Source organism: Serinus canaria, chromosome 9, assembly GCF_022539315.1.
Source record: "Serinus canaria isolate serCan28SL12 chromosome 9, serCan2020, whole genome shotgun sequence".
Classification (NCBI taxonomy): domain Eukaryota; kingdom Metazoa; phylum Chordata; class Aves; order Passeriformes; family Fringillidae; genus Serinus; species Serinus canaria.
This window is the reverse complement of record NC_066323.1, coordinates 7027478-7052218: the sequence shown is the minus strand read 5'-3', so window position 1 is coordinate 7052218 and position 24741 is coordinate 7027478. Positions and strand designations below refer to the sequence as shown.

Sequence of the window (24741 nt, the reverse complement as noted above, 5' to 3'; positions counted from 1 at the left end):
TATAGATGCTGGGCACACAAAAAGAGAGCAGAATTTGAAAAGGGGTGGATGAAAAGAAAAACAAAAGAGATATGAAAATTATAAATGTCAGACTGACATAGCCAAAGGTGGAGTAGGGGGAAAAAACAGGAAGAAATTTCACAGGGAAAAAAAAATCCCCAAGATATTCTATATTATAAGTATCTTTAAAAAATTTTTTAAAATGTGTTAAAAATTGGTGCCCCAAGTAGAAGTTCTGCAAGCCTTTAACGTGGTAGTCCAGTCACTGCACATACAGGAACAAGCAGTGTAAGCTTTGGCCAGTTGTGCATTTGCCAACACAGAACTGGGATTTTGACTTAAACAAATGTTTAACAGCCTCGAAGGCATTTGACAACTACACCACAAACCTTCTGAGAACACAGCTATCTATTTCACCTTCTGTTCAGTCTGTGGAAGACACAGCTAAGAGGAAGTACAGCCAGATTTTTGCAGAAAGAGTCTGTTAAACAGTAAAGTTTCTTTATATATCATGCACCAGCAGCTTTGGATCATCCTACAAGATAAAGATTCCAATACCAATCTTCTATCATGAGGCATTCTAACCCCAGAGTGGAAACCTGAAGAAAGCAGTACAGTAAAACACTCGACAGAAGAAACTGCAAAAGCTTCAGGGTTTCTCTGGCTAATAGAAAGGGAACAGTTTAGGAACACAGGTAAAATAAAAGGCTGTATACTCCAACTGAGAGTGTATTTCTCAAACACTGAATAATTCTGCCTCCCTCCTGATTTCAAATACAGACATTCTTCAGGATGGATAAGAACTGTAGTGCACCTGTTTCACTTGAGCCCATTAGAACTTATTAATTTTCCCTGGGAATGACCTTCCCTACCCCACCACAGGGCTGAGCAATAGAAGATGCAGAGGAATAAAGGGCTGTAAAATGAACTCACCAGGCAAAGCAAACAGAACTTTGATTTCACTCTCCATGATGTCCAAGCTGGGACACATCTAGCTCTCCTTTAGCTCTGAGAGGGAGGTACAACAAGAAAGAAACAAAGCTTGAGTTGTCTAAGTGTAAAAATATATACAGCATGCTTTAGAGGAATTATGGCATTTCATCTTGATACCTTATATTGTTTCAGCTAATAATAAAACTCAAATTATTCCACCCCTAGGCTCAGTCTTGTCCATGGTATATTACATGTACCAATAATGCAAATTCCTCCATCCCACCTCCACTCTTGCCAGCTCTTCCCACTAATTTTCCTTTCTCCTTAATAAAGATGAAATCTCTTAAGCAAGCAGAGGCTTGATTCAGATCCCGAGATCTCCCTTTCTGGATTTTCTATAAAGGGCTTTTACAGGAGAAGAATAAAGTACATTATCAACCCCATTCCCAGCCCAGTTTGCACATTGCATTACGTTTATCTTTTCCCTCTAAAAATGAGAAATTTCACTACAGAAAGAACATCTAAGTATAAATTTGCAAAAGCCCTTTTACCAGTAGAGCTACCAGTTCCTCTAAACAGGGACTGGGGAGAGAGAGAAAGGAAATAAAATAAAATTCCCTTTCAGATAATTTTTTTTCCTGAAGGTCACAAAGATTTGGATCTAGCAGGTTCTTTCAAGATGGAGAATTAAACCTCATGAAAAAACCTTATTTGTTCAGATGATATAAAAAATGAAATCTTAGTCATACCCTAGTAAAGTCATTACCCTCTTTTTTCATTCTGGTGGTTTTGGGTTTTTTGAATGGCCTTTTTTGTTAGAAAAGGGACAAAGAAGAAACCATCTTAAAACCAAATAATCTTCTATATATTAGACCTTTATTTTTACTGAAGGAACTTTTTTTCCCAGTAAATCATCTAGTTGTTTTCTGATTGCTGGCTCCCCTTTCCATATTTGAATATGTCTTACAGGCTGTCAGGGGGCCTAGAGCTCTGCCATGAATGGATTCAATTAAGTTTTCAAATATAAAAGTTTCCTTTTACTTCCATCTCAGAAAACACTTGTACAACAGTACAAGTACCTTGACCAAAACCTTTCTTCCATCCCTTTTAAAGCAGGTTATTTCCTTGTAGTGTTACTAGAATGACAGGGAAGGAAAGAGGCAGGAGGCACCTGCAAACATTACTTTAGGAGATATAAAATCAGGCACTTGAAGTTTTAGTGAGAAAAACAATTCAAGCACAAAGTAAAATTAGGACACGTTCAAAGCGAACTCATTACTCACAGAAAAATAAACACCAAGGAAGGAAAATTCTGCCTTCCAGTGCAAGAGCCAGCAAGATTACAAGTTTCTTAGTCAATGGTCAGCTGTGACACCAAACTGCTTATGTGAGGGCTTGTGAATCCTAGACCTTAAGCAGCCAAAAGGCAGCTGGCTATGGCCACTGGGTCCTCTGGGAGTCCCCGAGGTCAGTGACAAGTTCTACAAACACAGGGGATGGCAGAAAAGCTTTCACTAAGGGTCAGGCAGACAGCAGGACTCTCAGCCTTGAGCTCAGAGGATTTCAGGGCTAGAGGTTGGCATGGTCTCCCTGCTGAGTTACTCAGTTCTCAGTTTGCGCCTTCAAACCAGAGCCACGGACAGACACACGGACACTCGACTGCTGTGCTGCGTGTGACGCCGTGCTATTAACAGACCACACTATGTTATTAATAACGTTCAAACACGAGTGCCATGCCTGCAATCGCCGCTCGTTCCGCAGCAATCCTCAGCACTCGCAGCCCGTGCCCGCCCGTGCGGAGCCGTGCCGGCCGGGCCGGGCAGCGCAGCGGGGAGGAACGGGGACATGGGGCGGTCACACACGGGAGCACATCCCCACCGTAAAAAACGGGGGAAATGGGAGAATCACAGAACTGTCAAGGTTGGAGGGCACCTCTGGAGATGATCCAGCCCCATCCCCCTACCAAGGCACGGTCACCTGGAGCAGGTGGTACGGGAACGCGTCCAGGTGAGGGGGAGAGCCATGACCTCCAGGGCAGCCTGTGCCAGCGCTCTGCCACCCGCAGTGTGTGCCAGCGCTCTGCCACCAGCACTGTGTGCCAGCTTTTCCTCGTGCTGAGGTGAAACTCCTTGTGTTTTAGCTTATGGCCATTGCTCCTCGCCCTGTTGCTGGGAAACACCGTAAAGAGCCTGGCACCATCCTTTTGGAGACATTTATATGAATTGATGAGATGCTCTGTCAGTCTTCTCCAGACTAACCAGGCCCAGTCCTGCAGTCTCTCCTCACAAGAGATGCTCCAGACCCCAAACCACCTTTGTGCCTCCGCTGGAGCCTCCAGCAGCACCTTGTCTTTCTTGTACCGAGGAGCCCAGAACTGGACACATTCACCTCAGGAGGGACTGAAAAACTATTTGGTTCAAGAAAAAGCGAAAAAGAGAATCTGGCGTGAGAGAGGCCTCTGGATTAGGGTCGAAATCGCTTGATTTCATTAACAGTAAGGTCTGTACTATCACTTTTACAACGCCGTGACTCTGAGCTCCGAGCAGCCCCAGTGGCCACCCTGTCCCCGCCCCTCTGCCCCTGTCCCCGCCCCTCAGGGCTTGTCCCCGTCCCTCTGTCCCTGTCCCCGCCCCTCAGGCCTGTCCCCGCCCCTCAGGCCGTGTCCCCGCCCCTCAGGCCTGTCCCCATCCTCCGTACCTGTCCCCGCCCCTCAGGCTCTGTCCCCGCCCCTCAGGCTGTGTCCCCGCCCCTCAGGCCTGTCCCCATCCTCCGTACCTGTCCCCGCCCCTCAGGCTCTGTCCCCGCCCCTCAGGCCGTATCCTCGCCCCGTTCCCTCAGGCCCCGCCCATTCCCGGGGCTGTTCCCGCCCCTCGCTTTACGGCAGCGGCCGTAGTTTGCGGCGGGTGGTCGGTGCGGGCCGGGCCGCGCTCGGGGCGAACATGGTGAGTGAGGGGTGCCCGTGCCCGGCCCGGCGGCTCCCGAGGGCCCGCGGGCTCGGCTCGACCTTGGCCGCGGAGCGAGGGCCCCGCAGAGGGTGCTGGCTCCGCTCTCGGCTCCGCACCCCGCAGTGAACGCGGCGCCGCCGGGCCGGGGTTCCCCCGTCCCCCGCAGCTCGGGGGTCCCCGCGCCGCTGCCCTCGCCGTGTCCCCGAGGGCTCCGTGCCCCCGGCTGGCCGTGTCCCGCCCGCCGTGCCGTGTCGGGCTGGTGGCGGCGTGTCGGCGCTGCCGGGGGCTCCTGGCGCTGCCCTCCGGTAAACAAACGCTGTGTGTGTTCGTTCCCATGCAGGCCAGCACGATGGTGGCGGTCGGCCTGGCCATAGCGGCAGCCGGATTCGCAGGTGTGTGGGGGACGGGAGGGCACTGAGCACCCAGCTGTACCCGCACAGCCCGGGATACTGAGCCGGGCCTCGGGGCTGATCTCGAGGTAGTTTAATAGCTGCTCTTTTGGGAGAGACTGTATTGATGGCTATAATGAAACAAAAGATCAAAGTTCTTACTATTTCATGTCCCAAAAATGTTTATTACACACTCTAATCCACAAGTTGCCAGCTTCACTGAACTGCTAAATGTTTGTTCATGGAGCTATATTTAACCTTCGTCAACGCTGGTCTCTTTAAGGTCGCTATGCAGTAAAAGCTTTGAAGCAAATGGAGCCACAGGTAAAACAAGCGCTTCACAACCTACCAAAACCTGTAAGTTTTTTTAAATAAAACTTTACTTAGTGAAATAACTACAGACTATTGTTTCTGTATAGCGTTGCTGTGTTTTCTCCTGTGTTTTGTCAGTAACAACAATTAATTGCAGCAATTCTGGTGGTGACTGGCTAATAGAGAACTTGTTTGGGCAAGGTGAAGTAATTATTTAAATAATGATGCTCTACTTCAACTGAATTTCCTATTACAAGTGAAGTTTTGCCATTTTTACAGACTAAAAGCTCAGCAGCTACTAAAGCAATAATGAGTTGTTTTAACTGATACTTAGAAATTAGTGTGTTTTAAACTAATGTTTTCTCTTTCAGGCCTTTGGTGGTGGTTATTACAGAGGTGGATTTGAACCCAAAATGACTAAACGAGAAGCAGCTTTAATACTAGGAGTGAGGTAAAGGAAATTGATCAGAAGTGAAAGGTGAACAGCATTCCAAAGCCACTTGTAGTCCAAACAAGCCATTTCAGGGAGCCTTGGGGTTCACTTGGTGTGAGGAACACAATTCTGATGTTCCCTTGTGGTTCCTGTCAGCACTGGTTCCAGGTGGATGCAGTGTGAAGGTGCTGCAAACCCAAATTCTTGGATCTGGAATGCATTCATTACTTCTGGAATGTTGTAGATCTGACTATGGTGGCAACTTTCAACTGTGAATTTTTTTGGGCTTCTGGAGGTTTTTTTTACCTTAATAAATCTAGCAATTTTTTTTTGTCTTACAGCCTTTAAAAAGTAAAAGAAAAAAAAAAAAAAGTTACAACCTAGTTCTGTTTCTTTTTAACTGTGTGGATGACCCCCACCCCATTAGCCTGCTGTAGCATGTGTTTGTCAGCAAACAGTGCTTTGGAAAAGCCCTAGAAAGCCTCTCCAGGATTTACACACTGCATATCAGCAGTAGGAAAAAATAAACATACATGTTAGTTAGAGAACTTACGGTGAGACAGAGTGCTCACGTGTTCTCAAACACCTTTTGATGATCTGGGGAATTTCATGAGGATCCCTTAAGTCAGTTTTCTCTCTCTTTCAAAGCCCTACAGCCAACAGAAATAAAATTAGAGAGGCTCATAGACGGATCATGCTTCTGAATCATCCAGATAAAGGTAAGGAAATTAGGCCACTTTGATGAGTTAATACATGTTTCTAACACAGATGAATAGTTGTGTAGGGAGGAAGTCAATGATACATAACAACCTCAACTTCTAAAAAACCCGCAGAAAACTGAGTGAAAACAAATCTTAGGGTGCCTTCATCCACGTGGTCTAGAGCATATTTTTGTGTGTGGATGTTTTAAAAGCAAGCAGACAGGTTCAGCAGGTCAATCTGTTAGCTGCTCTATCTTCTGTGAATACCACAGTAGAATATTGTTTGTTAAAATGAGACTTAAAATTGCCTTAAGTTCAGATGAAAACCCTGAGTACCCTTGTGTGTTTTATATACCACTTGAAATTTGAGTCCATGTGAATGTCTTGGTGTTCCCCATAAATGGAAAATACTGAGCCTTCCACAGCTGCTGGAGACATTAAATTATGAAATATTCCTGTTAGTGGTACTCTGAGGCTCAGAATCTAGTTATGCTTAAAGTTAGTAACTCAGGGCATTAATACCTATTCTAAATTCTGTTCAGTGAGTCAGAATCATGTGTTGGTGTTTGACATTTAACTTTTTAATCATTGCTTAAAAGGTAAAATGGCTTCCTTTAAAGTGACTGTTGAATTCCTTACTTCTATGGACCAGAATAATCCATGGGGATATGGCTTTCATAGGTACTATCAGCTGAAAGTTACCTCAGAAATTAACCTTACTGAACATATGCAGGAGCTAAAAATAGCATTTGGTGTTGTATATGACCTAAACACATTAATCTTCAAGTAAAACATTATGGTGCAATTCATGGTATACGTGCTACCAACACAGTCATTGTCCCTCATGGCTTTACAGTATTTCACTGTGGATTCTGTCTCAGTTTCTCTGAGCAGTTTTTTGCCTTGTTTGAAAACTGATCTGGTCCCTTGGTACAGCACTTTAGTTGGGCAGGGTTATCTGCAGACCTGTTAGTTCCATGTCTCTGTACCCACGGCTGTGCTAAGTCAGTGGTGACCAATTCGTGTATGACTGATAAAACTGGAGGGGGAAAAACACTCTAGGAAAATTAAAGCAACCTAACAGGAGTGAGTGGTCTGACACCGAGCTCCTGCAGTGACTCTGAGTGAACTCAGGTGCCTTCAGTCATATCCAGTTTGTTCTACAACTGGCAGAAAGACCACACTTTTTCTTCCTGTATCCTGTGGCATTATCATCAACACAGGAGAAAAATGTTGCGGTTTTTTAATCTGAGGTTCTTTTTCTTCTAGGTGGATCTCCATATGTAGCAGCCAAAATCAATGAAGCTAAGGATCTACTAGAAGACCAAGCTAAAAAATGAATGAGAAAGAAAATCACTCATTCAGAGGGTTTGTCCCTGCAAATGATTATTTTTGATAAATGGCTTAAGAAAAGTTCTAATGTCAGTTTTTGACTTGATATAAATGAAGCTGGAAATGCAAATCCAGGGAGGTACTCCCTACTTGGTCACTTTTTATTGGAAATACGTGAGGGAGTGAAGCTTAAAGATTTTTTTCACAGCTGTTCTTTATTAAACAGCAAAATCTGCCACTCAAATACTGTCAGTGCTTGAGAGCAGTAACTTGGTAAGGCCAGTGTGTGTTACCAGGCACAGGTAAACTCATGTGCTGTCACCTAATTTCTGTTGAACTGGCCCTGCTTAAAGTTCATGCTGCTTCTGCTCTTCCATCTGCTAAAATTAGCACACTGAACCTGTTTGGGAAGCGGGTGGAAAAACCAAGAGGATTTATTGGACAGGAGGAACTGGGAGAGATGTGTGGTTGTCTCTGCCTGGAGAAATAAAGTACAGGAAACAATGTACTCCCTTGTCCTTGCCTTGTGAAAAACAAGGTTGGTTAAGTGTTACTGATGGATCTGGAACACCCCAGATTTTTTTAGTAACTTTTAGTTTTGATTGGTTTTAATAGCATTTAATAAATTCCATATTTGTAATAGAAGTCCTGTAGTTTTATACATTATTGTACACTACAAAGCCAGAGCTCACACTGAGGTTTGCATTTGTGGTGATTAGGAAACAGAAACTCTTTACATCAGTTGCTGATACCTGAGCTGGATTTGTGCTCTGTGGAGCTTTTCACACCCAGCAGCTTGTGAGGATCGCAGCTGGGGCCAGGGAGCTCTGTCATACTCCCAAGAGTCTTCCCAGTGTTTCTGCCACTACAGCAAAGCATTGCACCACACCTCTGGGAGTTAATGCCCACCTGGGCATAAACACCGTGGGGCTGAAAGCTTCCACTGCCAGAACCCGGACTTGGGAGTGCTGCTGGTAGCATCTCATCCTCTGAGTGCTGTCTGCTGTGCCACAGCATTGCTGTGGATGAGTTCTGGGCTGTTCAGGAAGGATTACCATAGTAATCCTTAACATTACAACCTCCCCAGAAAGGAAGTAATTTTGCTGCTACAGAATTTAAAGCAGGGTGAAGGACACCTGGATCTCTGGAGTCAGCACAGGCCAAGCCAGATGCAGAATGTTCTGAAGTATTTCCCAGCCAAACACTACTGACTTTATTACCTGACTGTTTTTGTAATTTTCTCCACTCCTGTGCCTGCCCCATCAGCTGAGATACTTGCGCACACTTCAGTTAGAGCTTTTAACTGGGTGTGTTGTCCCAGAGGGAATGTTGTTGCTGAGTGTCCAACCCTGAAGTCCTATGATAAAGTGGCCACACAGGTCGCTGCTTGGGACAGCTTGGCTGTAGCTCTGTCAGGCACAGCAGCTGGTTAAGAACTCTTGGTTTTGTCCTTCTGACAAAATCAGGTAAGACAGTTTTTTTCATTCAGTCAGTACAACTTCAACACTGCCCTTTGCTCTGACTTCTTACATCTCCTTGCTACCCTAATGCTTTTCCACACCTGTTTTGTGCTTCCTTGCTGTGGCTCATGTACTTGAAAGATGTGGGAGTGTGCCATGCTTTAACTGATCACACAGTACATCTGCATTAATGCCTATATATGTTAGTCAGGTTTTGCAATTCTCCAAGGTAAGGAGTCTGGTTTTAGATTTAACTGGTGTTTGACACCACTGCCTTAACAAAAGGAAGAGCAGCATGTTAGAAACTCTTATGAAAAAGAGTTCAAGGTTCAAGCTGCCTCACAAGTAGGTTTCCATTGTTAGTTAACAGCTTGAAAACCTTAAAGTCAATAGTAATTTAAATTTCTGATAGAAACAGTCAACAGATGGAAGATCAAAGTTTATTTTCTTTTACTACCAGCATACAAAAAAAACATATTGCACATCAAACAACCAAAAACAAAAATAAAAATACTCTACTAAGGACTAACATATGTAGTTTATACAGAATAAACTTTCTGGAAATTGATCTTTTCAGTAGTTCAGGTTATGTCTTAATGGACATGACTAATTCAGCTTAGTGTTAACTAAAGCTATGTTTGATTTTTAAATACTGTACAGTTTAATAAATAAACCAAACAAAGCCTCAATGTAGAACAGTCACTGCCAATGTCACCCAGTATCCCTGCAGATTATGAGAATTTAACAAATGCATTCCAGTGGTCTGCAGATTTTTCCTCTACATACAGCATTTAAAAAACATGTATTAAAACAGACCAGTTTCCAGACTAAACTAATGGAGAAATTACATTTCAGTGCAAAATATTTTAGACTGCATTTCTTTCTAGTATTCCTCAGGTGAAGAAGTGGTTGCATATTATTAAAAATGTAACAAAAGCAGCTAATGCTTTCATAAAGAGTATTATGTTAGGGATCCCCCTCACATCTTTGCCGTATTTTGAAAACAAAATAACATTTCCTATAGCCAGCAATTTTGTTTATTTAAATGTTACATATACTATCTCAAGGCACATCTGATGATATATTTATAACACAGTAGGTGTCAAAGTATGTTTAACATATGATTTCTCCAGGATCCCTCCCCTTTCTGTATTCCAAAATGGAGGAACTGAAAGTGCGGTGTCAAGACTGGCGATCCATATTCTATCTTTGGCAAGCTTATACAAGCACTATTTTAAATGTAATGTAAAAGAACTGTAAACTAGGAACTTCAGTTTATGAAACACCATTCAGCACTGCTTCTTCCTGATTATTTCCATCCTCCTGAACAGTGACTTTCTTTTCATCAGGGCTGTGCTGTAGTTTAGAAGGCTCATCCCCAGAGGTGGTGGCAGGACCATTCACTGCCTTTTCAGAAGGGCTGTTCTCGTCAATCGCATCTTTTGCCTTGCAAAAACAAGAAGAGGGGAGTATTAAAAACATAACAATACAGAGTGTAATCTCAGTTTCCCTCTGGCTCACACAGCAGCTTTGCAAGAGGGAACATCTCTTGTCTGTCTGTGCCTGTATCCTGTCACTTAAAGCATCTGATCACTTACCTTGTGGTTCATGGTATATTTCTCTACCTGCCACTTTGAGGAAAACACGCCAACATAACCCCAGCACTGCACATCAGCACACCCAGAATGCTTATTTACTTCTATTTGTTTAAGCCCATGAAAGAGTTTACTGAAAAACTGAGCTTTACACCCCTTTTGAAGTCTATAGCAAGATGACATTTTGCTAATGGATCTTTCTTACATAACTTGTGGCAATACATTGGCACTTCAGAAGTAAAGAAATTCTGCTTTATTAAGTTCTGATTATTTTTCAGGATAATCTAATGCCACTCTGATCCTTTAAGGAAAAAGGATCAAAGCCATACAATCTTTGTAAAATTAATTCATTCTAAAATATTTTATACAAGTCACCTAGAATGCCACATAGTAGCCTCTATCCCTTAAGTGTTTTCAGGAATAGCTCTCAAGACTTACCATGGGCAATTTTCACATTTTATTACATAACGCAATATTAACTAAATATAATATTTTAAAAATGTGTACAGACTTAATTTTGTCCCTAAAATCTGCAACAACAGACAACAAATCATTGTAATTTATGTTTACTCTGGGCCCTTTTTGCTTTTAATAATTTGTTCTTGAAATCAAATGCACAAGGGTGAGCTAACTGAAGCCTTCATGCCTTTACTGTTCTGCTGCAAGGGAGGAGAAAAAAGGAAATGCACATTAAAAAAATCTTACCGTTTCTTTCTTGGTTTTGGCTACTGTCTCCTTTGGAGGGTTTCTCTGTCTACTTTGAGATTCAGCTCGTGATATATAATCAGCTACTGTTACTGTTCAAGGAAAAAAATCACAGTGATGCTCACATCAGCAGTCAATTCAGCATGAACCTTCATGTCTTTTCTGCACAAGTTATGCTCTAACTGGGAGACATCTCACAAAAGGCCTTCACACTTACAGGTTATCAACCATACAGCAAGGATCAATTTGTTTCTGTTGTTAAAAACGATTTTCACTCAAATCAGTGGTAACAATGATCTGAAGGTGGACTTAATAAAACCAATTTTGGTCCAATTGCAGAATTTATTGGAGTTTCTGTACTAAGTTTGAAGAGATTTGGCTGCAGCTCTTTGAACTACAGACTGTGTGTGTGTCACTGGGGTTTTATTAGCTGATTAGTGAAGAATTTCACTAAAATGAAGACACTTAAACAGTGCCCAGAACTGGGGTGGGTCAGAGCCTGGAATCACTTAGGATGATGTGGCAGCAAATCTTTGGTACATCACAAAGTGACTGAAGAGGGAACTTGCCCTTCTTGAGGTACTAACAGTGGCACTAGCACTGTGCCCTGGCTCAGGTGTGGCTGCTGTGGGGTGTGTGGACACAGGCAGTGCTGCCAGAGCCAGCTGAGCCCAGGGGCAGCATAGCTGTGTCTGTGCTAGTACAGCTGCACTCACTGGGGACAGCCAGGACTTCTCTGACCTCTCCTCACCACCTCAACACATGTTCTGTAGCCTGGTTTTGTCTGATCCTGCCCTCCTGTAACCACACCAAGGCTCAGTTGTACCCTTAGAATACAGAGTACTGAAACTTTAAATATACACTTTTATCTCTGACAAGCTACAGCACGTTAGGGTTGGCAAGCATTACCTATTGAACTGCACAGTTATTTGTAATTAGTGTATCAGGTATTTAGGTGAGCTATTTTTCTGGATTTAGGAATGACTGCGCATGAAATCCAAATCAGACTGGGAACTACAACAGATGAATTTTCTGTTACAGTAACTGGACTTCTTACAACTGGGTCCCTCATGAACTGTGAAGGCCAAAGGTACTGCACAAGTACTTTTTCTTTAAAATGAGGTTTTGAACCCAACACCTCTAATATTAGTAAACAGGAAGCATGTTTCATGCACACAGTGCATTCCTAATACTCCTCTGTGAATAAGGCAGCATAACATTCAGCAATGTAAATTAAATGATACAGCTAAGTGACTGAAATACAGTAGTTGGCATTGGGGAAGAAGGGAAGAGTTCCTTCTGTATTAATTTCACTCACACTTACTAGGTATTTATGAAGACTTTAAATTATTACAGTATTTTACCAAAGATAATTGTAAATTTTGTTATATTCTTAGAATACTTAAGATTTAAAACAATTCCCATGGTTTTCTAGAAATGACTAACATTCCTTTACATTGCTGGCTGAGATAAGTTTATTGGAAGTAAAAGCTGAAATCCTTTTCACTTTTTCTGCCCCTTTACAAATCACTGCTACGAAAATTGGAATGTTGAGAAGAAATGTGTGGGTTTGAGGTTTTTTAGGAGGGTGGGGTGTTTGATTTTTTTCCTTCCCTCAAGTTTTAGCACAATAGAACAACTTTTTTCTTCTTAATCAAATGTTGCATGAGCACCACAGATACAAGGAAGACAAATATGGGTGAAATTTTGAACCTGTCAATCTAGAAGACCTTCTGTTACTACCCTGCGCCGTGTATGTACAAGCATTTTCTAAACAGGGCATTGTATTGATAATTAGCCAGTTCACCTTTAACATTTCAAGTGTTAGTACACACAAAAGAAATGCAACAAGCCACAACAACAAAAAATTGGAAACATGCAATTTCACTTAAATTCCTCCTCCTTCCCACCCTCAATTTGCAGATGACTTAAAACTATTCCCAAGAGCCAAGGACTGAGAGCAGCAGTGTGATGCAGGTGTGGGGCTGGCAAACCCCACCTGAGTTCCCTCACTGAGCTCTGCCAGGACCCACATCCTGCCCCTCCAACACTGCTGCTCAGCCAGTGCTGAAAAGGTTGTGTCCCAGTCAGTGCAAGCGCACAGATGCAGTGAGTGCAGACCATGAACCTTCATGTTTGTCGTGATCCTGGACCACAGAACTCAACAGCCCTTTGGCCATTGACTTCAGTGAGAACTGGATCAGAAGCGTAACTCGTATGTCCAAGCAAAAGTTAGACATCAATTAGTTTCATTAGACAGATTTTAGAAGTTTTCCTAGTAGAAGAAATGTCTTTCATCTTTATCTAGTAGTCTTATTAGTTATTGAGTAACCTTTTGATATTATGCAGCTCTATGTAAAACAGCAGACACAACATTCTCTCATGCTTTTGACCTGAGATTACCCACAGCTCCACTCGAATTACCTGGCTGTCTATCTTCTGCCTGACCCCTGAAGCGACGCCTGCGGCTACGATTGCGTCGCTGGGGTTTTTTGTCACTATCATCTGCAATTGCAAAGTTTATAATGAACTATTTCTGATCATAAAATAAATAAATTCTTCAGCAGTTTCAGCATGGGGCAATTAAAATGGCTTCTGTTAAAGACAGACTAAGTAAGACAGAAAAGCTAAAAGAAAATTTTATACTGAAAGCATACACAGTAACACAAAAGCTAGATTTTACTTTTTGTTCTTGGTTCATTAAAACATTTAGGCACGGGCTTAATGACCTCAGATTTCATTTATTAAGTAACCATACGTCAAATTTTAGCAACACAACCCAGATTTTTTTTTTTTCTACATTAAGCAACAATTGTATTCTCATCCCAGTGAGTATTTAGAAAATTTACTGAAGGAAAGTTCTTAAGTAGAAGCTGGCTAGAGACAAATTAACAGCTACTTAAGGAGCTTTCCCACACCAAGACTGAGGTTACCAAGGACAAAACAGAATGTGGATCTGACAGTACTGTTTCTATCAAAGCAGCAGTGCAATGGGAAACAACAAGTAAAGTCTTTGGTGTCTCCATCAGACAATTTTTACAAAAAAAGGCACATGAAAAGGCTAGTGGAGCTCAATAAACAGAAGATTCCATGGCACTGCCACGGAGGGAGTCTTTCTTTAATCAGACAGCAACCTTGAACAGAACAACAATTTGTCACTTACAAAAACAAACAAGGGCTTCACTACACTTACAGGGACAACACATTTATTTCTTAGCTTGCTCTGGGACTACCATCCAACCATTTACATACCTAAACCATTCTCATTAACAGAAGCTGTATCAGACTCTGTCATCCCATCCATAAGAACAGCATCTTCATCAGTCCTTCGCCGGCGTGACCTCCTGCGGCGGTTGCTGCTGTGGTGGGACTCGCTGGCGTCCGTGTCCACAGTCTGGTCTGACTCTGTGTTATCCAGCAGGCTGTAGGGGTTGCTGTCTGGGTCTTTAAGCACTAAACAAACAGAGTGTCCACCTAAGATACTGTAGAGATGTGTAACCATATGTCTGCAAGTTTCAAACTACAAAGCAACCTTAAGGCAAGGTGTAACACAGAGCTGAAGTATTTGATCTCAAACTGGATCCTCTGACTCTAACCCAATATAACAATTTGGGGCACCACATCAGCCCAATCTGCACTTGCACTATTTATCCACAAAGATTTCTAAGGTGACATTTAGAGACCTTTTACCCAAAACTGCTAAGTATATAAAATACCTTGCACTTTGTGGTTGGTTACACTTTCTGACACTTACAGTGTTACATTAGCACAGATTTTGATAAAACCTAACTCCTAATCAATGATTTCTTCTTTCATTCTGTATCTAAACGTGAGCTTACCTCAAAAGGCAGCCATAGGCAACATGCCAAAGATTTACCAACTTTGCTAATAACACATTATGTGTGGGCAGTAAAGGAAGGAAATTAAGATCACTGTGAACTGAAAATAAACAAAAACCTAAACCATTCTGTATGATGTCTGATACAGTTACCACACAACTGCATGGAAATCCCAAGGTATTAAGATCATAATGTAAGAACGGAGTATTTTAAAAGAGCAAGACGTTATGGAAGAAAATCCCAAAACCCATTTGGAACACAGTACCAGAGCTAATGGATGACTTTCCACCACGAGGTCCCCCGCGCCCACGACCTCCAGACATGCTACGTCCTCGTCCCCCAGGACGTCGCCTGTTGTCACGTTGGTGCCTGCTCTCCCTGTCATCTTCTCCTGCCAAGGACCAGTCACTAAGTTCATCTTTTCTCTCAGATTCTGTTTCAGAGGGATTAGAGAGCTCAGAGTTTGTACCTTGTATGAGAAGGAAAAGAAAATAGGAAATTAATATCAATTTGGGGATTATATTCTGGTTTCATATCCTCACAGAACTATTCCAAGCCAGCATGGCTGGTTATATATGTATATATATGTTATTTTAACAAACAATATAATGCATAAATACATACATACATACATACATATATATATATATCAAAATACTAATACACACACAGGTATACAATCACAGATATATTTTAGTATTTATATATACACTCATATATAAAAATATATGAACACATAAAATATAGATCAGAAGTTACTTAAGTGAGATTCTCATTTTAAGTTTGTTTGTACTAACATGGGAAATAATGGCTGAAAGATCACTAAATCAGTAATTTCTGTACACAGATAAACCAAGGATTTAGCAGTGTTTCCTCTCTTTGTCTACACACTGCAGGCATTTGGTGCAGTTTCTAGGCAACTTCTCTGAAATTCCCAAGGACAACTTTGCCACCTTATAGCCGATGGCTGTTGCTAAGCAACTCCTTCTGGATGCTGTAATGCTGCTTGAACAATTTCAGTGTTTATATCAAACAGCATCTGTAACACTCGGCCATCTCTGAGTACCCAAACCCACCCAGATTTTTACTACCTGAAAACCCAACACCTACTCTTCATTTTAGGTATCCAGGAAATCCCCCTACTACCCAGTCTGGAATAAAGTTTTAGACCCATATGGCTTTAATGTGATTCTTGCCATTTTGGGAGGAAGAAAAATACTTTAAGTTTTCCAAATCACACTGTGTATATATAAGCAAAGGGAACAAGTCTCCTTACAGTTCAGTCAGCTCACTGGGAAATAATAAAAAATGAAGTTATAAACATCATCATCAGAATCAACACAACTAGCACCTGGCATGATCCAGGAAACTATAGCCAGGGACAGACTGTACAACTCAAAACATGTGGTTTTTTTAACAGAAATGAGCTACATACAGATATCCAGAGTAATTTACTGTATTGAATAAATAACATTGTTGTTCTTTGTGAAGCATGTCTATATAGAAATGCAGTGTCTCCATTGGGACAAGCTAGGGATGTGTACACCTGTCAGGAACTGAACAATGCTTTTTAATTGAGAAATGCATCAGAATACCTCGCCTTTAAAGAAATCCATTTAGTTCCTGATCAAATTAAAAACCCTACAGGATTTTGTGCTGTCTCCATTTTATATCATTTTGGTTCACTTTTCAGAAATATGCTGCTAAGATGGCCATGATCACAGACAAGCAATTTTTGTCCTTCTCAATCAAAACAGATAATGCTTATTTCAGATTTTTAAAAATTTGTGTCTCCTGAAAAGCATCTCTAGCTCTCTTCCCAGCTTTTGTGATGTCCCTTACTAAGTAACTAGCACAGAAGATGTTTCCAGCGCTCACAGTTTGTTCATTTCTTCAGTTTTAAACTTAACTTCAATACTGCAAATCTAACGAGCTGTTTTGAGCTATGAACAAAATAAACCAGCAATTCTGACTTTCCAACCCTATCTTCACTCAAGTACACTGAACACAAAGAAATCCAGAGACAGCTTTGGGTTCCGAGGTATCCTGAGACGTCACCCAAGGGCACTCACCGTAACCAGAGGTGTAATTGGGGCCCCTGCGGCCCCGGCCCCGCCCGCTGTAGGACCTGGAGCCTTGCACAGAGGAGAGGGTGCTCTCATCAGTGGTGTAACCCTTCTCCTTCTCAGGAACTCGAGTAGAGGAGGGCCTGAAGCCCATCCCAATCTGCCGCAGCTGTTCATCGATCTGGAGCCTTTCCAGTCTTAGTTGTTCTACCTCCTATGTACAACGAAAGAAAAACCATGGAAAAGACTGCTGACAAATGTCCCTCACAAAACATCATCCCCACACAGTCATATTGAAAATAATCATTCCTGTGGGAGAATTAACACCACCTGGGAGGTGACTACAATTAATGAAATTCAAGATGAGTTTTGGAGGAGATCTAAAAACTTTCACCACTATGCAGAAAACTTGGCTTTAAGACTACTACTACCTTCCTTAATTACAGTTGAGCAAATTTTTCAGTAAAATATAGGAAAAAAAAAAAAAGGGCAAACTGATGAGGGAACACAATGCAAACTCAATCTCTGTTAATATCACAAAGCAACCCAACCTAAACAGATAATTTCTAACACCACACTGTATTACTGTGTTCTATTAGAAATTCTATCCTTCCCCAACAGAGCACTAACCTGACAACAGCAGAACTCAAACACAAGACAAAAAATTCTGAGTTAGTTCCCAAATGTCCCTTAAACCCTCATTCTTTACAGTCTGATTCTTTCTACTCCAACAACACTAAGTAACCATGACAAGGTATTTATAGGCCCATGATACCCATGGGCAAGGGGTGGGCTCAAGGCACCAAGCTTTAAATCCTGATATACAGAGGAACAATTCAACAACTGCAAATCCCACTGAAGTTGCTCAAAAATACTTCAACCCAAGTTTTCTCTACAGATTCTCTCTCCCAAAACACACTCACTCACCTTTAGATATGCGATGTGATATTCCAACAGAACTTGGACATTCCCAATGCTTTCTTTAGTACCAACAAATACAAACGGTACCATTCCCTATAGGAACAAAGTATCAAAGGTTTTTATCAGGGAGAACATTATAACTGAAATAATGCTTTCTGTTTTAAATTACCAAAGTGAGCTAAACAAAGGCAGCAACTGAGCCTTCAGTTGCAAAGACATCTAGGAATAGCTCAGGTTGGGGTGACAGCAATGGCTTCAGACTGTCCAGCCTTCCCAATAACCTGTTCTGGAGCTGAGGTAACTTCACATCCCATGTTCATATTCATGCAACACACGCTTGTGGGGTTAGCACAACAGGTGTATAGAAATATCCACAGTTTACCAAGAAGGTGGTTCGTTAAACCAACTTTATAAGACCAAGCACCTTTACAAGCTTTTCCCTTTTGTTCTTATCTATTCAAAGTATCTGGACACTTTTAACACTAACAATCTCAAATTAGTTATATAGCCCAAGTACATGCAGGAGAAAGACCAAAAAAACCCACAACCTCTTACTTCAGCAGCAAAAACCTTCCTTGAAAAACTTAATATACAATCTACTGCAAGATGCCAGTTTAGAACTAATGCTCTCTATATCCACAGGTTTTGAAAATAAACCTAGTCACAGCAGGAAAGAGTGAAGTACTTACATCTTCACGGGGCAGCTTATTTTCATTGTCTCCTTCAATTCTCACCCTGACGACTCCAGACTTGTCTACGATCTCCTGAATCACTTTTCCATTTTTTCCAATAACTTTTCCTTCAGAGGGCAAGAACAGTTAATTTTGCACCCATGGTCAAAGTATTTTAACATGTTTATTGGTATTTTATACATCAAATCCCCAAAGAATACCCCACACTGTGTCAGAAAAAATGGGTAAAAACTTTCAAAATTAAACTCTCTCTCTCATGCAGAATGACAAGCAGTGATGAAGGTCACCACTGCACACAGGCTTCCAATAGAACCAAACCAAGAGTAAAATGGCACAAGAGTTTCTGGTCAAGTTCTAAAACCTTGAAAGTCTAAGTTATGGGAGTTTGCACATGAATTATTTAAATGACATTATTTATAATATGCAGGCTCCAAGCCATAAACCACAGCAGGTTAAAGTCTGGGTTTTAACTTCTCCTCTGGATAATCCAAGCTGTTCAATCAGGAACAACACCTCCTAACACTGCCTCCATGCCCACACTGCCCACAAGCTGGGCATGGGGAGCAGGGAGCTGCCAGATTTAAGTAAAAAGGAGGATAAAGGAAGGAGAATGAGGGAAGAGGAAAAAAGTTCCCTGTGAAGACCAGACTAGGGGAAGATGTTTGTGTCTTCAAGTGGAACACAATTAACCTCACACCTTCCGGTGATTTTCAGTACAGAACCTACCAGACTATGCTACACCTTCATAAAGCTGCAACATGGAAAAACATCAATTTTGAGACTGAGGCCGAGACCTATGAGCACTGCTGACTGATACAGGAGCTCACCAGCATCCAGCCACCACCTGTGACAAACCTCAACCCAGGAGGAAGCAGTACAGAGAACTGCCTCATGTCATTCTTGCAACTCAGCTGAGCATTCCCAGATTAAACTTTGGAATTTAGCTTCAGCACTTTTAAGAAGCCAATTTAGTAGAGCATGTTTTTTCAACAGAATCTGAACTTCAAATATCATCATTAAATTAGGTGGTACAAGTCTGTAATCAAGTCAGTTTAAGTGCTAAAATCCTGACAAAGTATTGTGCAGCAACAATACATCCAATTTCATAATAATTCAGATACATATAGTTTTAAAAGATTAATAACTTTCTACTTAAATGGAGAAATCAAATATTGTACTGGCACCTAAATCCTCTCTGCAAAGTTACGATTAGGCTCCCTTTTCCCAACTTCTCAAGTTTTAGCAGTATTACATACCAACAAGATTTCTGGGAACTTGAATAAAATCCTCCACAAATTCCAAGTAACTTCTGGCCTTTTTTACTGCATCAGCAGTCTGGAAATAAATTTAAAAAAATGGAATTTATTTGTGAATACAGAATGTTAAGAACAAAACCTTGTAGCAACAGTTGCCAGTCTTCCAAGTAAACTCATTTGCAAAAAGAAAAGAACGGAGACATAATTAATCTAGTTTTGAGCTAAATAATAAAGGAATAATTGAGTGAAATGCCCAGAGACAAAATTCAGTAGAAAAGCAAAGCATCAGTAATGAATAAAACTTTTTTTTTTATGTTATTTCAAGATGTTTTGAGGTATCAAATGGATCCCCCATCCTTGGAAGAGTTCAAAGGCCAGGTTGGATGGGGCTTTAAGCAAACACCAAAAGTGATTTTACAACCAGGGCACTCTCTTTCCAGAATGCTGGTTTCTGGCCACAGTTCATCTACAATGCTTTCCAAGATAGGACAGCAGCTCTGGTTACTGGGGAGAACTCCTGTAAATGCTCTCTTGCAGCTTTATTATTAAATGACGAAAATCATTCAGTTGAGAGTTAACTGAGATGCTGAACCAAGAAACAAGGCTTCAAATTAGCAACAGCAGAAGTGTAGAATGAAGGAAAGAATATCAGCACCTAGTCAGTAACAACAGCTTAAGAGCACAATTTCCATTTTACACTAATGCCTCAGCCCTTTCATCTGTCATTTTTAGGCAACACGTGAAATGAGAGTACCACCAGCTCCTGCACCTTTTAATCAAATCAGGCAAATCCTAGAAGAAGATGCATAAACCTTGACTTCTGGCAGAGGTCAAAATGATGGCAAAAGTAACATGGCCAAATTGGATTTCAAGATAATGAAAGCATTGATCAAGCACAAGAAAGAGATGAACAGGAAGCCACTGTGAGGAGCAGAGGTTATGCTGTATTTGCAGGGCAACTGCTCAAATGATACAAACTTAACACACAATGGCCAATTCTTCATCCTCAATGAATTCTGCAAAGAGTTCTTGCCTCAGGTATGTTTATGAATTCTTTCCCCAAAAAAGACAAAGGAACCATGAATGCATTTACAGAAGCAGAGTCAGGACAAGGAAAATACACAGCTGCCAGAGCTGCAGCTCTCCAGGCCCCCCTAAGTCTCTCTACACTTGTCGCGGGCACTCAGGACTTTTACATGAGTACAACCTGTGTAACTCACTCACACCCCAACATGAGTGAGCACATAAAGCCAACTCAGACAAGGTATTCCCAGCTCCTTGTAGTAGAACATGGATTAAAGACCTCACAGGATCCCAGTCACTAGCAACTACCTTTGTTAACCCTGATTTACAGCCTACACGACCACTGATGTTCTCATTACTTCACACAGCAGCTCAAACAATCAAGACATCTCCATGCTACCAATGAGTGTAATAGAATTAAATGCAGGATATTTTTCTAAATTCAGCATTACACCAACCAGTGTTAAGAACTGCACAAGAATTGACTGCAATTCCATTTTGACAGCAATGAAGGTCTAAGAGGAACATTTTTATTTCTGACACAGCTCTCCCACTCTGAGAAGCAGAAATTTCCATAAGCAGTCCAAGCTACACTGTCCAAACAAGTTCACAGGCCTGTGATCTGTACAGGTATCACAATCAGAAGTTCAGGCTAGCAGGAAAAAGGTCTTGAAATCAAAATGGCCTTGACCAGACAGGGATAAGTGCATAAACAGCATGCCATACAGTTTAGATTCCTTTTATCTACAGAGGTTTCCAATAGTCTTTAAAAGTTATCATCACGTTTCTTCCCTCAGAGAGCCTGGCCCTGAGCAGTGACCTTTTATTTGTATGCAAAATATCAGCTACGGGAAACCTTCAGACCATGACTGCTATGTCAACAACACTGGTTCACTACACCCACACATCTCAGCCTGAAATTGTCTGCCTGTGCATTCAGCCATTAGGGCCTGGCTGGTTGCCCACTGCAGCTGAAGAGAGGCAAAAAGAATAGGCAAGAGTAGCCAGATGCTGAAAACCTTATCAAGTGGAATAGTTAAGCTGCCTGGCATTTTTAGAAGCACTTATCACTTCTACGAAGGACAAGGCTGGATGTACCTAAAGGCATTTTTATTTAGGGGGCATCTGGTATTTATAATCATTGCTGTGACCCTCTGTAAGAGGCTGGTGACAGTCATAACCTTTCCACAAGTTCCAGCATCACATCATTCACATGCAGGAGATCAAAACTGGAATACACTGGACATTCCACTGCATTTAAACTTGTGCCATTCTTCCTCAGGAACTGAGATACAATTTTCTGGCAGTAGTAGATGAAAGAAGGATCTGCTGCCAACCTGATACCCTGGAAGCATTTAAGGTTTCCAAAAAAAGGACAATTTCAGAGATAATGCAAAGTACAGAAGTTTGACCTCCTCTCCACAGGATCAACTTCATCTGAACCTTTGATCACAACCAGGTGCTACTCCTGACATAGATGGAGCAGAATTCAAGACCTCAGATTCCTGAAACAGGAGACAACTACAGATTTTCAGAACTGTTAACATCAAAAACTCAGTCACACCTGTAGAGTTAGGGACAAGTGATAAAACCCCTCAACATATTTTCTGACAGAGCCCTGGTGACAGTGGCATTTTTGTCGCTAGCCTTCTGCTTCTTGAATGGATCCTTGTTTTGGCCCAAGGACCAACTATATTTCAAGGCAGTTGTGAGATTCAGAAGAGTAACAAATGGAATCAACCTGGAGCAAATCATTATTCTGCCAAAGCCAGCATTAAATTGCCAAAATGTAACAGTTAGAAGCAATAGATAGAGGCTTTAACAGACCTGGATAGGTAGAAGCAGACACCACACAGTAAAACACACATGAAGCTGGGGGAGATGGGGGGAGGAGGAGGTGGAGAACCAATAAGGTTCTGAGGGAGAAAAGAAACCCCAAAAGACCCATGATCAAGTAAAATAGCAGGAAATGATACCTCTCTCAGGTTGTCCCAGGATATACAGCAAAATTGAGTGATTAGGACAGAACACACCTTATGGAGGTCACCACTGCAATGAAGGCTTGTAATTCAAATAAATGCAGTAGAAGCTGCTACAATGTCAACACACACAACAACATTCACACAAAAACTCAGGAGGTGTTTTCTGTTCTTAATTCTGGGTACAGCTCTCGCCACTCTAAAAGCAGACACAGAGTGAAATGCTCCAAGGATTCATAATGAAATTCCCCCTTACCTCTCCATAGATTCTGAAAGTACCGGTATCCTCCTCAAGCTCGATGGTTGTAACTCCTGGAACCTTCCTGGCTTGTTGTATGTTACTGCCATGCGTTCCTATAGCAAGTCCCATTAAATCTTCTCTGACTACAAACTCCTCATGAAATGCTGCAGCAAGCTGCTTTGTGCACTGAAGAGAAAACAGAGGCAGACTCATCCACGTGCACTCACTGTAATGCACTGCTCTGAGCTCAGTTTCAAGCAACAAGAGCCACAAGCTGTGGCTTTACCTCCAAGTGTTTTGTAGCTTCCTCATTTCTCGACATCAGCATGAGCTTGGTGCGAATGCTGCGCAGGTGCATGTCACTGAGGATGTTCACTCTCTTCACTGTTGCTTCACTGGCAGACTACAGGAGAGAGGGAACCTAAGCTTTGGCTTTGTAAGCAAATATACATTCAAAGATTAAATCACGAACCTACTGAAACTAAGTCATAACCATGAACATTATTCTTCCTCAAAACAAAGCATGAGAAATTCATCACCAGCAACAACTATTGGTTCTCACTCACAACTTCTTTTATATTAAAGACATTGCTGCTGAATTACACAGCAACCCTTTCCCCTTGATGTTGCCCAAATAAATCTTTCTACCACATACATACTTGTCATTGTGTTTGTGAATAAGAGAGCTAAGGAAATAACCAAGGACAACACAACCCTGCAGAGTGAGGTTCAAGTGGATAATACCGAGTAAATGGAGTTAAGAAGAAAAACTAAAGCTGGTAAAACCCTACATAGTAAGAAAACCACACAGAGGCATCTAAATGAGCAATTCCTTAATGGCTACACTGAGCTGGTGCAGTTCTCCACAGGGAACTGCAGCTGTGGGTCAAACTGTACAGTGTAATACAGCATGAGGGGAAAGCTATTGCTCCAGAGTGGAAGGAGATGACTGACCTCTGAGCCACCTGCTAAAATCAGTGAAACAGAACTCAGCTGAGAATGACAAAAGTCATACAAACAATGAGACTCAAAGCTGTTCCTAAATTTAGGTTGTATGCATTGGAGGCCTTACCCCCAAAGATTAAATGCATCGACTTATATTAAACCTCTCACAATTTACATAGCTTGACATGTTAAACCATTTGCCATATACACACACAGCTGGCTACGTATTTCCTGTAAATAATATACTGGGAATTCATAGAACATTTAGACAGAAGCAATTACTTACCAGTATTATTAGTTGAGCAGTTTCAGCATGATAAAAAATTCGACATGCTCCAACAGCTTTCTTGAAATCTTTATGTGCATTTTCATTAGCACACCTAAGGAGACAAAATGATTGTTATTTCAACAAGCTGCAGCAAAACTGAACACGTAATAAGATGATCAGACCCAAGAACATTCAGTAGTTTATGGCAAAGATTGTTCAGAAACAGGAACGTTTCCATTCTCCTCAACATGGTTCCAGTTTCCCTGTGGATTCTATGACACCAGGGTTATCCGGAAAGCCTCAGTAACAGGCCCACTGTGAAGTGAGTCACCTGTACAGGCACTAAGCCCCCACCTGAGAACTTGCCTTCTGTCCCCACCCTGACAGCTCAGCAGGGGTCCCAGTCAGCAGTTTCCAAATGAGCTCGTGCAGCCCTAACCACCCTTAAGGCTCTTCATGGACCTGTCCATCAGCATCTAAAACAGAAGCCAGATGGGCTCTTCTCCCTTTTCCATAAAGTAAAGGCCTTCTTGAATTATCAGAGCTACTCACGCATCTCTCAGGTCTTCAGGAACATCCACTGTGCACTTGAAGAAGGTGTTCTTTTTGACAGTTTTGTTCTGATTCACAGGTCGCAGTCGCTCGTAAGTGACAATTTCATTGTAAGTGGCATCACAAGCAGCGTATTCAATGACATAAAACTGGG

The 24741-nt window shown here is 41.7% G+C and overlaps 2 protein-coding genes and 1 long non-coding RNA gene across 5 annotated transcripts in view; 1 reads left to right on the top strand and 2 right to left on the bottom strand.

Annotated features, from left to right (window-relative positions):
• Positions 1-1004, bottom strand: part of LOC103815318 (uncharacterized) — a 247591-nt gene extending 246587 nt beyond the window's left edge. Inside the window, exon 1 of the long non-coding RNA XR_007778251.1 lies at positions 934-1004. This is a non-coding gene — a long non-coding RNA (uncharacterized LOC103815318). The remainder of the gene's footprint in view (positions 1-933) is intronic.
• A 2766-nt stretch (positions 1005-3770) lies between these two features.
• DNAJC19 (DnaJ heat shock protein family (Hsp40) member C19) lies at positions 3771-7690 on the top strand. Its single transcript, XM_030227375.2, has 6 exons — positions 3771-3875; positions 4219-4270; positions 4551-4624; positions 4951-5030; positions 5661-5731; positions 6983-7690. The coding sequence occupies exons 1-6, from the start codon at positions 3873-3875 to the stop codon at positions 7051-7053; spliced, it is 351 nt and encodes a 116-aa protein (XP_030083235.1). The 5' UTR covers positions 3771-3872; the 3' UTR covers positions 7054-7690.
• Positions 7691-8925: 1235 nt separating this feature from the next.
• Positions 8926-24741, bottom strand: part of FXR1 (FMR1 autosomal homolog 1) — a 33582-nt gene continuing 17766 nt past the window's right edge. For 2 of the 3 annotated variants that reach the window (XM_018912811.3, XM_050977862.1), the window contains exons 5-17: positions 24588-24736; positions 24054-24147; positions 23109-23225; positions 22838-23008; positions 19580-19658; positions 18321-18430; positions 17638-17724; positions 16717-16924; positions 14910-15113; positions 14058-14258; positions 13230-13310; positions 10806-10897; positions 8926-9951 (exon numbers count right to left, since the gene is read on the bottom strand). In XM_018912811.3, coding sequence (XP_018768356.2) covers positions 9781-9951; positions 10806-10897; positions 13230-13310; positions 14058-14258; positions 14910-15113; positions 16717-16924; positions 17638-17724; positions 18321-18430; positions 19580-19658; positions 22838-23008; positions 23109-23225; positions 24054-24147; positions 24588-24736 — 1764 coding nt within the window. In that variant the 3' untranslated portion in view covers positions 8926-9780. The remainder of the gene's footprint in view (positions 9952-10805; positions 10898-13229; positions 13311-14057; positions 14259-14909; positions 15114-16716; positions 16925-17637; positions 17725-18320; positions 18431-19579; positions 19659-22837; positions 23009-23108; positions 23226-24053; positions 24148-24587; positions 24737-24741) is intronic. The other variant, XM_009089056.4, reaches the window with a different exon arrangement.